The 12,154-nt window shown below is 39.6% G+C and overlaps 1 protein-coding gene across 1 annotated transcript in view; it reads left to right on the top strand.

Annotated features, from left to right (window-relative positions):
- The window catches only part of LOC127558739 (S-adenosyl-L-methionine-dependent tRNA 4-demethylwyosine synthase TYW1-like), a 214,641-nt gene that overhangs the window by 95,204 nt on the left and 107,283 nt on the right, over positions 1 to 12,154 (top strand). The window contains exon 12 of the mRNA XM_051992012.1: positions 8,850 to 9,027. Coding sequence (XP_051847972.1) covers positions 8,850 to 9,027 — 178 coding nt within the window. The remainder of the gene's footprint in view (positions 1 to 8,849; positions 9,028 to 12,154) is intronic.

The following is a 12,154-nucleotide window of genomic DNA, read 5'->3' as shown; positions in this document are numbered from 1 at the left end:
GGCAAATGGGTCCTTTTCCTGAGTAATGTCCACATAGGAGACAATCCCCGGTGGACTCAAAGGAAAGACATGGTGTCTTGAAAAGGCCTTCTGGACACTCTTATCTTTGGCTAGAATAGAGCATCTCTCTGGAATGAGCTCATATTCATCCACCTGCCAGGCCTCCAGAGACTGGGTTTCTGGTTGAATCAGGGAGGGAAAAATATGGAACTGGAGCAGGACAGGCCATTTACATCTTCAGAATTTAATTCTCACTTTTGAGGACTGAGATGGCTATTTGTTTAATACTTTTTAATTTACTCTGACCTAAAATGGATCAGCATTTTTGGAAAGTTGGCCTTATTGCTATGCTAATCACAGCAAATCTTGCGATGAGAGTGCCACAGAATGAAAGGAAAAACCCGAAAAATGTAAAGTGAAATAAATTATTTGTGAGGAGTTAAAGCTTTTCTAGAAAGGTGGTGGGAAGCTCATGCATTCCCAAGAAGGATGCCATTTCATTCCTGTCGAAGGTGTCCTAGTGTCCTTGGAGGCCACTTAGAAACCTGATTCGCCTTTTGGATATTGGCCATTTGGCTCATTTTCTTGTGTCTAGAAACCACTCTGCCTCAGGCATTATTGGAGACTGGTGATTGCCTATCATTGGTTTTTAGGGATTCATAAGGGAATAGAATTCCATGGCTTCACTAAGGGAGTTACTCCAGTGGTAACATCTGCCCTTCCTTTATTTAATAGGAGAAATGCTGATCAAACCTACTGTATAAAAGAATACTCTGTGAAGGACCAGGATACATAAAGCCCTGCCCTTGAGGAATTTGCATTCTTCTTAAGGGCTGTGATGAACAATTGTCTATCTTGTTGGATAGACCTCTGGGTCTATGGCTGTTCTTGACCCTCTCTTACAGAAGCCTTTCCTTTCCTTAAACAGAGACCGACTCTCTCTCTTGGGTCTGCCTGGGCCAATGAGTTGGCCAGTTTTACTGGTGTCTGGGGCTATAGGCCCTCCTTTTCCTGACCTTTGGGTAGAGCTTCTTTTCTCTCAATACTGGAAGATCCATTCTTGTCAAAGGTAAATTTGGGTACAGCTGTACTTGACTTGGAAATGCGAGTGCATTTTCCATCAGAAACATAGCATGTTGATGTCAATAATATTGGTTAGTTGTAGTTAGACATATACTTTATGGTTTGGGGGAGCTGGCCTGGAAAGAAAACCTAATTACCTTTCAGCTTTAATTAATGTGTCTTTGGAAAAGTTCATTCTGTGTTGTAAAAAACAGACATTAAAAAAAGAAAAGATCTGCCAGTTAGAAATTTCTCATAATTATTTTTCCTGGACTTGAAATCAGTTTACCCTTTAAGTATTACCAATTTTCAGTTAGTCTTTTAGCATTTCTATTATATTCACTTGGCCTACCCATGAGTACTTGATATTTTTCCAACTGATAGATCTGATTTTATTTGTGTGGAAAGTGTTTTGTAGTTGTGTTCATATAGTGACTGACTTTCCCTTGGCAGATAGATTCCTAAATATTTTATACTATTGACAGTTATTTTGAATGGGATTTCTCTTTGTATCTCTTGCTGCTGGACTTTGTTGGTGATGTATAAACATTCTGATGATTTATGTGGATTTATTTTGTACCCTGCAACTTTGCTAAAGTTGTGGATTGTTTCTAGTAGTTTTTTAGTTGATTCTCTAGAGTTCTCTAGGTATACCATCTTATTATCTGCAAAGAGTGATACTTTGGTTTTCTCATTACCTTCTTTAATTTCTTTAGTCTCTTTTTCTTCTCTTATAGCCAATATTCTTTTAGCATTTCTTCAGTACTTTTTTCTGCTCAGAAAAAAATTTCCCACAGTCACGCCTAACTTGCTGGTTCATCTCCTGCCCGGGCCTGTTCTAAATCTTGCTGGTCTTGCCCTGTACATTAGCTTCCTGGGCTGCCCTCTTCTTGACGCAGCTCACTTTCTGGTGGCCGCCTTCCTTTAGGAGTGCGGGTATTGGCCCTTTCTGCTCTCTAATTCCCACTAAGTGGCCAGGTTTGGGTGAATTGCCATCATTAGGATGAGATGCCATCCCTAGCTGATGCCCACCAGAGTGGATGCCGGATCAGGCCAAAGGTCAAGGAATATGGCAGACCTTTGCATTACTGTACTGGATTTGCCTAGAGACACCTTAGTTTCATTTCTGTTGATACACTAATTCCTTAAAACACCTCATTGTCATGACCTTTACCAGCTTCTTTTTTGTGCACATGAAAAATTAACTAGCCCCTGCTGTCTGCATGGGGCTCAGAGTGTCTGTGCTAGTCAGCATTTTTCCATGGAAGGTGCCAGGAGCTTTTGCATTAGCAAGTTAGTTTTTTTATTTAAAGATTTGCTTTTGTACTTTAACTTGTGTTGTTATTTATGCCATATGTGTTACATGATTATTAAATGAATGACTCACTGAAGGAAATGATTGATTGAAGCTTTCCCATTGCTGACACCATTTATACTCCTTAAAAAAAATTGCATTATTCTTTAACTTCAAGATAAATTCCTTTATTTTTGCTTCCAGCATGTTGTGTGTCCCTTTAGCCCCTCAGTGGTATGGCCATTGACACAAGGTAATTACATCTGTCTTAGGTTGGAGCTTTGAGTGGGGGAAGGAAGGAGCAAAGCAAAGCTTGCGCCTTTGCTTAATGGATTATGATAGCTATGTCTGCAAGCTCTTGCATTATTCTTTCCTGCCAAACTCCAATGGGGCTTTTTTATCCAGAGCTTCAGATTGAACTGGAATTGAAGGATCTCAAACAGATAATTTCGACAAGTAGAGTTTTAAAATTGTTCTGAGGAGTACTTGATAAGAAGTTGTACGTCAGATGAGAAAGGAATAAAGAGAACACTGAAAAAGTTAAATATTTGCATAAATAAATAAAATAACAAAGAAAATACATATTTTCAGACACTTCTTCCTTTTTTTTTTTTTTCTGGAAGCAAATAGGGAAAATTCCTGTTAATTGTATGTATGTCAGCAAGAACTGTGAATTAAATTTATATTGTTATTATTCATTGAAGGGAGAGGCATATTTATAATTTAGTATGAATTTTAAAAATAGGAGTAATATGTATGATTGGTATAAATGATAATACTGGCTGAGCAGTTTTTAAAAATAAAATGGAGAATTTATCTAGAGAGGGAAAAAGTTTAGAAGCTTGTAAAAATATTCTCATATCTTTAATGAAACACAATAGGTATTTGGTGAACATAGTGCTATAAGAAGGCATCTGGGATTAGAGAAGAAATATTAGGTAACAGGTATAAAACACATTGTTTAATTAAGGAGAAAATAATAAATATGTAGGGTAGCAAGACTTTATGTTCTAGAAAAATATAGTTTGTCAAAAATATACAGCTTTAGGGAAAAGCCTTGGGACTTTTTGAAAGAATTTCTTATAAATGACTTGGAAAAAGAAACTATACTAGGAAACATTGCTATAAATTTGTTGTCTGAAAAATGTGCATAATGGCTCCCGGGCTGCCTTCTGTTCCCATACCTCTAATTTCAAGGGAGTAAGGAAATGATGTCCTCTCCTTGCTTTCCTCTGAGACAGTGAAGAACATCATCATGTTAAAATCACTTAGGTCTAGTTTTGCTAAGATCAGTGTAATGAACTCTGGCTATGAGATCTTTACTGTTATACCAGGTCAGCTGTGGTCAGTAGTTAATGATGACCATTTCTCCTCCAGGGTAATTGGTAGATAAGGGTTTTGTTGTCTGAATGCTTAAAGGATCATTTATTTAATTGATTGAATTTTTTAAAATCCTTTTTTCTCTTGAATGGTAGTTAGATTTGTATACTTGACTATTCTTTTCCATGACAAGTAAGGAACAGAAAAACACATTTTTCTCAAATGGAGAATCAAGTGGCCTTCATGGTTTCTTTGAAGGCCTTGTTTTTAAAGTTATTAGGAGAACTTTCAATTACAAACCCTTTCATTTGTGAGGGGAACCACAGCATTGAAAAAATTTATCTTTCAGTGAAAATGAACAAATATGATGGATTTAGATATCACTATTTGGGGACTTGTATAGTTGATCAAGGTTGTTTCTAAATAGTTTAAAAGTCAACCTTACTGATCAGTAACTGCATCTCTGTTCCTATCCACTTAATGAAACCTTAGAGACCTTGTACCAGCTATAATCAACTCCCTAAAGATAAACCTAATTTTAGAGTTCAGATTGAATCTACCCTCTGCTCATCTGGGGATTGAAGATAATGATACTCTATTATGGCCTTTGAATACTAGGAAATTTTATATCTAATTTTGAGTTGCCTAGGCAACACGAGGTTAGTTAAGGACCAAGTTTCAATCTTGATTTTAAAAACTTAGTTCAGACACACTCCATACAAGTCCTAGTCTGAGACTCCTTGTTCTTAAAAACAATGCCAGAAGAGCATGGCTCTGGCTGTTCTCATTGAGCCAGAACTCTCATAGATGAGCGTGATGGATATTTTATTTTGGAGGACAATCAGAAGGCAGTGAGTGACGTCACCAAAAATGAAATCGACTAATGAAGCAGTCATATCGGAATCGGCTGTCTGTGTTCAGTCCAGTTGTTGGCTTGGCTAGGATCAAAAACGAATATTGAATTAGCAAAAAGAATGGAGATATCAATGGGTAGATTAACTGTAGCTTCCAGCTGAGTTGGGTAAACAAACTTTTGACTTAAAAAATGGGAATTGGAGAGATATAAAAACTTTGATTTTATCTCTTTTTTTAAATAGAAGTTTCAATTCAATAAACAATTATTAAGCTTATTGTGTGCTTGACACTGTGCTAATGAGACCAGAGACTGCTTCAGCCAGCAAACCTTTGATCTTTAAGCCACATGGTGAGATATATTATCCAAGGATAGCCCAATGTGTGCCTTGAAAAACATTATTGAGGAGGAGGATGGACGTGATTGAGCAGTGTCAACTCACAAGACAGTTAGAAACATACAAGAGAAATAGGGCCGGGGAATGCTTGGCAAGAAACCCCCTCAGCCATGAAGGGCCTAAAGTGTGTAGAGATGCCAGTGGAAAGAGGATATTCATCATTTGGGACTTTCAGGAGCCTTTTATTCTTGGCACTTAGCGCAGAACCTTGCACATAGTAGGAGCTTTAAAAAGTGTGCTGAATTGGACAGAATGTGCCGGTGTTTCTGTGTCAGTGTACTGGAACCGTCACATTTCGGCCCTGTCAGCTCTCTCCTTGGTTGCCCTCTATTGGGAAAGGACTTTGGGATTTGATGAAATTGGGAAGAGAAGAGCAGCCGATTTCATCAGGAGAAATTTGTGCTGGCCGCGACACTGTTTTAAAAACACTTTAGTGATGGATCTTTAAAGGTATCACAGAGACGAAGGTTCAAAAAGAGTGAAAAAGAACAGAGATGGGATGGAACCAAGAGGTGTTTGCATTCTCTACAGATCTAATGTGGCTGTTTTCACGAGTGGTAGCATCCGCTGCAGCATAAAACAAAGGGAAATCTTTGCTTGCCTGAGGCGTTGGCCAGGATATTCTGTACAGAGTCCAGCTAAAAGTCCACTGGGCCTCCAGTGAAGTTCTCCAAACACTTCTAATTGCAAATGATGTTGTACTAATTGTACCAAGCCCTGGATTACCATAAAGTCTCTTCAGTGACGTTCAGAGTTATTCAAGATCAATCAGCCAAACAATCCATGCTGGAAAAACACAAAGCGATGAAAAGGCAAATCGCCCAGATCACCACCGTGTTGGGTGGTTAGTGCCAGGTGAGCTCTGGCTCAGAAGCACGTGTCTTGTCCGTGCTCTGCAGAGAGGCAGGAGCTTGGCTTCCCAGTGACGCCATATGTCTGCAACTCTGGGAACACCATCATCTAAGACAGTTTACATTGTGTTTAGGACTATGGACAAGACGCTCCCTGGAATAAGCAGACTGAAACATGTCTCCCCCTCTCCCCAATAACTTATTTAATGACCATAGGGAAGACCCCATTGCAGGGGAGCCATTCTGATAGAATGAGAATGAGGGGTATAGAATCATTTTTCTTATGCACACTCTGACCACAACTCTACAAGTTGATCCTTTCTTGGTTAAAATGGAAACCAGCCCATTTAACTTTAAAGTCCCTTTACCAACTTGGTCCCAGCCTGTCCTTGCAGGCTCATCAAATGTTATTCCCCTTCCCACACTGCAATTCAGCAAAGGGTTTTTTCTGTCTCCCAGCCTCAGGCCCTTACCTTCCTTCACCCTGTAGCATCTCCTGACTCCTTTCATTTCCTACTTTAAATGTTTCCGGATTCCTTCCACTTATTTGTGCCCTCCTTCCCCACCTAGCTGGCATTTAGCTATTTTATATGAATTCTTTTTCTATTTTATCTTTTTACTTATATATTGTTCATTGTCTCCCCTAGTAGAATGTAAGCATGTTGCACAAAGGGAGTCTTTGTAGTAGAATCCATAGCACATAGTAGGTGTTTAATAATGTTTGTTGATTGATTGAAAGCAGCATGTGAACAACCTAAGGGCTGCCCGAGGTAGACAGAAAACACTGAAAGCCCAAGGGAAGGCTTCTAGCACCTCAGATGGAGCCTTTGATGTGTTTGTTAAACACATCGTTTCAGGATTGAAAAGAATCTTGTGGTCATCAAGTCTCACCTGTGCACAGGCAGAAATCCCTCCAGGGCCCCTGACAAATGGTCAGCCCAGCCTTTCCTCAAACATGGGTGGAACACTTTTCCTGAGGCATTGTGTTCATTTTTTGACAGGTCTGACTGTTGGGAAGTTTGAGCCCAAATTGCCTTTTTGCAGTTTTCTGGGCCCAGCAGAGCAAAGCTAACTGCTGCTTCTGGGAACTCCACGAGTATAAACTGGGGGAGCTGCAGGTAGCAGTTTTCCAGGAAACAAGTAACAGGTAGAACTTGCTGAAGGCTGATTTAATTTAGGTTTGCTGTTAGCACCCATTTATGGACAGGTAGGGTTGTCTAGAAGTTCAGTGGACTGCCCTGAAAGGTGGTGAGCTGCCCATTCTTGGGGTCGTCCGGCAGAGACTGAATGACCATTTGTTGAGCATGGAATCGTGGGGCGCTGCTTTTGTTTTTGGCTAGGGGGACATGCACTCTGAGATCCCTTCTGACTTTTAAATCCTGCAGTTCTGTGACTCTTTCCACCAATGCAGTTCTTCAGCCTAAGGCTTTTAATAGAAAAAAGACTACTTGAGGCACACAGAGGTCAGTGACTTGTTCAGAGTCACACAGTTAGCAGTTCATAGAGGCAGCATTTGAATCCAGGTCTTCCTGACTCCAGGATCAGAATCCAGCTGTCCTCCTCATCCTTTTCTGAGGGAACCACAGGTTCCCTGTTGCTGGACCCCTGGATTTTGATAGGTGACATTTTGCCCAGACTCTGCCCCTATGCAGGCCTTTTGCAGACCATGAGGCTTCCTCAGGAGGACCTCTCTGTCTTTTGAGTTGCCCTTTATATCTTGTGTGCCTTCATCAGAATAAGCTCTCCTCGCTTGCATCTTGCTCACAGCTCTTTCTCCCTAGCACTTAGGGCAATGGCTGGCTTAGAGCAAGCTTTATTGTCGCCATGGACACCTTTCCGCCTTTCTGCAGCTGACGATTGAATGGCCCTGGATGTGGAGTGAGAGCCTGGGGCTGGCTGCTTGTGCCAGGGGAGGCTGATTCCATTGGTGAATTTTTTTTAGCGTATGTCTCGGTTCTTCCAGGAACCATCCTCGTGCTCCAAAGGTTACCCAGATATCATTTCTTCAGAAGCAAAGTGGATCTAGGGTAGATCTCTGGAGGAATTGTTTGTGAAAGACTTGCCTCCTCCTCGTTCCTGATCTCTGTAGCTCAGTGTGAAAGATGGAGGTACTTTGAGGAGGCTGGGCAGCAAGCAGCCTCAGCTTCCCCTTCCAATCCTTCCTGTTACTTTGGCAGAGAAATTTGTCAGGGCACAGTCCTGAGCCATTTCCCCTTTTGGTTAGTGGCGTCCCATTGTCTATGAAATAAACCCATGTTTAGGGCCAGTAAGGAGTCAGACTCTGGAATTTTGTACCCAATAGGGAAGGGATCGATTTGTTTCAGAATTCTTGGAGGCTTGTTAACTGAGAGGTGACTTCTGTGGGAGGGGAGAGAGGTTTCTTTTCTTAAGTAGGAGTTAAAAAAAAAAAAACAGCAATTGCTCTGGGTATTTAAAATTATCTGCTGTATTCCTTCCGTGGCACTTGGGACCTCCTCTATCCTTCCCACCTTAGAGTTTAAACTCCACAAGTCAGAGACTGTCTATTTTCATCTTTAAATGCCCAGTCCTTAGCACATGGGGTTAGAGGCTGGTCCTGTGACTTCAGTGTTATAGGAAATTCCCAGGTGAGGGAACACCCTCTATTAGTGCAGTTGACAACTTTTCTGCAATTTGCTCAGGGCACTGAAGGATGAGTAATTTGCTCAACATCACGGAGCTTGGGGCCATTTCTCTGTCTCCTACTCCACCCAGTCTCGTTCATAATAAATGTTTATTGAATTGTATGCTACTGGGAGAACTTCTCCTTCTGATACAAACAGAATTCTGGAAGTTAGTCTGTTAGAAAACTGGGGACTGCCCGTATTGCTTAATTTACTCAATCAGTAGTCGTTAAACTAAGAAGCAGCTGTTGACATTTTTGTAATCAAAGAAACCTTTTTCTCTTTCTCCTGTGATTGCTTTTAACCAGCTCTTCCTTGCAGCATCCAGGATCAGTCCCTCTCCCTTGTCCAGTCCATTTGGAGATGACAAAAAGTTTTAGCATCCGTCTACCCTCTTGGGTCAGTTAGTTTCCTTGTCTCCTTTTCCCAGGAGTTCCCGGTGTGAAAGCCAGTCGCTTTGAAGAAGGTCTGCAGGTGAAGCATTGTGCTCTGTCGCTTGTAGGAGAGCCCATCATGTACCCAGAAATCAATCGCTTCCTGAAACTGCTGCACCAGCATCGAATCTCCAGCTTTCTGGTCACCAATGCCCAGTTTCCCATGGAGATCAGGTGAGGGGTGTTAGGGATCGTGATTATTCAGGCAGCTGCCAGACTTGGCCATCAAATCTGTGTTTGACTGATGAGTGACTGGAAGTGTCCAAACTTTGATTAAGCTGCCTGAGTAGCAACTGGGACGTCTGTTCAATGTGCAGCGTATGAGAGAATGATCATTGTCTTTTCTTTCTTTTTTAAAAAATAACTTTAAAATGTATTGATTTTTTTTTAAACCTGTTTTCAAGTTGACTTCCTATCCCCTCCTCCAATAAGCCTTACCTTTTAACAGGGAAAAGAATTAAAGCAAAAAAAATAGATAAAAATGATAGAGTAATACCCTCTCTGATGGTGTGTTCAGCATTCTGAATGCATAGGCTCTCCTCTACTTCCCCTCTCCAAGGAAGGCAAGGAAAGAAAGTGTCAAGAAAGAGGTGTCATTTATTAGCTTTTTACTAGTGGCTAGATTGACTATTTTAATCACAGCAGTGTTTGCCTTCATTTTAATGTTCCTTTCATTTATATTTTAATCATTGTGTGTGTATGTGTGTGTGTGTGTGTGTGTGTGTATGATTATAGATAAAATTTTTCTGATTTATGGACCAACTAATCTTTTTCCTTATCATCATTTTGGTTTATTTATCCTATAATCTCCATTTGCCTACTCAAATTTGGTTTCTTCTTCCATCTTGTCTTAATTTCAGAGTGGCAAAGAACTGAGATCCTCTAGAAATTAGAGGAGTGACTTCTATCAAAAAAGGATTGGCAGGATATGGCATATACCCTCCTCCTGGTTCTGTTATGTCTAGAATATGGAAATATTTTAACCTTTATTTCCTAGACCAAAAAAACAAACAAACATATCTTATATGTCACTAAATACCTTATATTCTGGGGGAGTTAGAATCTTGTTACAATTAAATGAATGAGTGAAGCATTTATGCAACACTATGTGCAAGGCGGTCTTATAGAATAAAGACCCATCCAATGAGAATTCATGACCAAATTTACCTATCCTTTGCTTGATTGTTTATTTACCCATGGGATAGCTCATTTATTTATTTTAATTTTTTTTCAATGCATTAAAAATTTTTTTTATTAAAACTTTTTATTTTTAAAACATGCATGGATAACTCTTCAACATTCACCTTTGCAAAACTTTTGTGTTCCCATTTTCCTCCCCTTCCCTGACCTCCTCCTCTAGATAGCAAATAGTCCAATGTGTGTTGCTTATGGTAGAAATAGATGTTAAATCCAATCTATGCTTACATATTTATACACTTATCTTGCTGCACAAGAAAAATCAAATCAAACCAGAAAAAAATGAGAAAGAAAATAAAATGTAAGCAAGCAACAATAGAAAGAATGGAAATGATATGTGGTGATCCATACTCATTTCCCATAGTTCTCTCTCTGGGTGTAGATGATTCTCTTCATTACTGAACAGTTGGAACTGGTTTGAATTATCTCATTGTTAAGAGAGCCATGTTCGTCAGAATTGATCAGTGTGTATTATTGTGGTTGAAGTGTATAATGCTCTCCTGCTTCTGCTCATTTCACTCAGCATCACTTCATGTAAGTCTCTGTAGACCTCTCTGAAATCCTCCTGCTGGTCATTTCTTACCGAACAATAATATTCCATAACATTCATATACCACAATTTATTCAGCCATTCTCTAATTGATGAGCATCCATTCAGTTTCCAGTTTCTGGCCACTACAAAGAGACCTGCCACAAACATTCTTGCACACACAGGTCCCTTTCCCTTCTTTAAAATCTCTTTGGGATATAAGCCCAGTAGTGACACTGCTGGATCAAAGGGTATGCACAGTTTGATAACTTTTTGGGCATAATTCCAGATTGCTTTCCAGAATGGTTGGATGCATTCACAGGTCCATCAACAATGTATCAGTGTCCCAGTTTTCCCACAACCTCTCCAACATTCATCCTTATCGTTTCCTGTCATCTTAGCCAGTCTGACAGATGTGTAGTGATAGCTCAGAGTTGTCTTAATTTGCGTTTCTCTGATCAGTAGTGATTTGAAGCATTTTTTCTTATGACTAGAAATATGTTTAATTTCTTCATCTGAAAATTGTCTGTTCAGGGATATCTTATTTCTTAAAAAAAAAATTAAAATTTTTCTCTAAGAAAAATAGTTGTTCACAAGGCTATGCAAGAATCAATGTTGAAAAATTATCCATGCATATGTTTTGAAAATAAAAAAAAATTAATAACAACAAAGAAAAAAAAAGAAAAACAGTTCTTGATTGTTTTAAGGAAGAGAATTTTAAGCAACTTTGACTCTTTTGTACTGTTTGGTCAGTATATGATTAAGCCAGCTCAGATAATCTCTATTTGGCTGGCTCTTAATACAGCCAGGTTTGTATTACAGTAAAAGAGGCTGCCAAACTCTAAAAACAGTGGCTTCTTTGTAAATATAAAATGATGACTTTTGGGAACACATTTCTTGAAATCAGTAACTGTATTTTGTGCAACGGACTGAAAGAGCAGTTTGACTCCTTGAAACATGATTTATTCTTTTAATATTAGGGGGACTGGTAGACAAATGATTTTTATAAGCAGGAGCAGAATGCTCTAATAGAACAACGAGAGGTTGATTTTAAATTTAATGAAAGATTTTTTTTGTTGTTGGAGGTCTGGGCCTATGATTTTATTGGTGTGGGTGAATTCTTAGTTTAGACACCCCCTCCACTGATGCTGATAGGCAGCTAGTGATAAATTAGTTCATTGAATTTATGACATTAGGCCTGAAATTTCTGCTCTTTGGATTCTCAGAAAATTGGCTAGACATGGCCCAAATAAGGATGGAAAGACTTGCTTCAGCAACATGCAGAAAACAGCCCAGGCCATGGGTCTTAATGAGTATTTCTATTACGTTGAATGTCCCCGTTCATTGGCTCTTGGAATCCTGTTCCATGCTGGTGTTATAAAATTCTGTAAAGCAGCCCTCCCAGTAGCCAGTATAAAGTTAATTAGTCTTCAGTGCCAGCACGAACTCCTTCATACAGTTGGTGATGCTGGTGCCTTTTTGGGGTTGGATATTTGGGGATGTGACTGAAAAAATGTTCTTGGGATAACCATTTCTGTGTCATGTGGCATGTTTTTTAAATGTGCTTTAAAAATT

Source organism: Antechinus flavipes, chromosome 4 (genome assembly GCF_016432865.1).
Source record: "Antechinus flavipes isolate AdamAnt ecotype Samford, QLD, Australia chromosome 4, AdamAnt_v2, whole genome shotgun sequence".
NCBI classification, from domain to species: domain Eukaryota; kingdom Metazoa; phylum Chordata; class Mammalia; order Dasyuromorphia; family Dasyuridae; genus Antechinus; species Antechinus flavipes.
The sequence above is the reverse complement of the archived record's forward strand: the minus strand, read 5'-3'. Positions and strand labels throughout refer to the sequence as shown.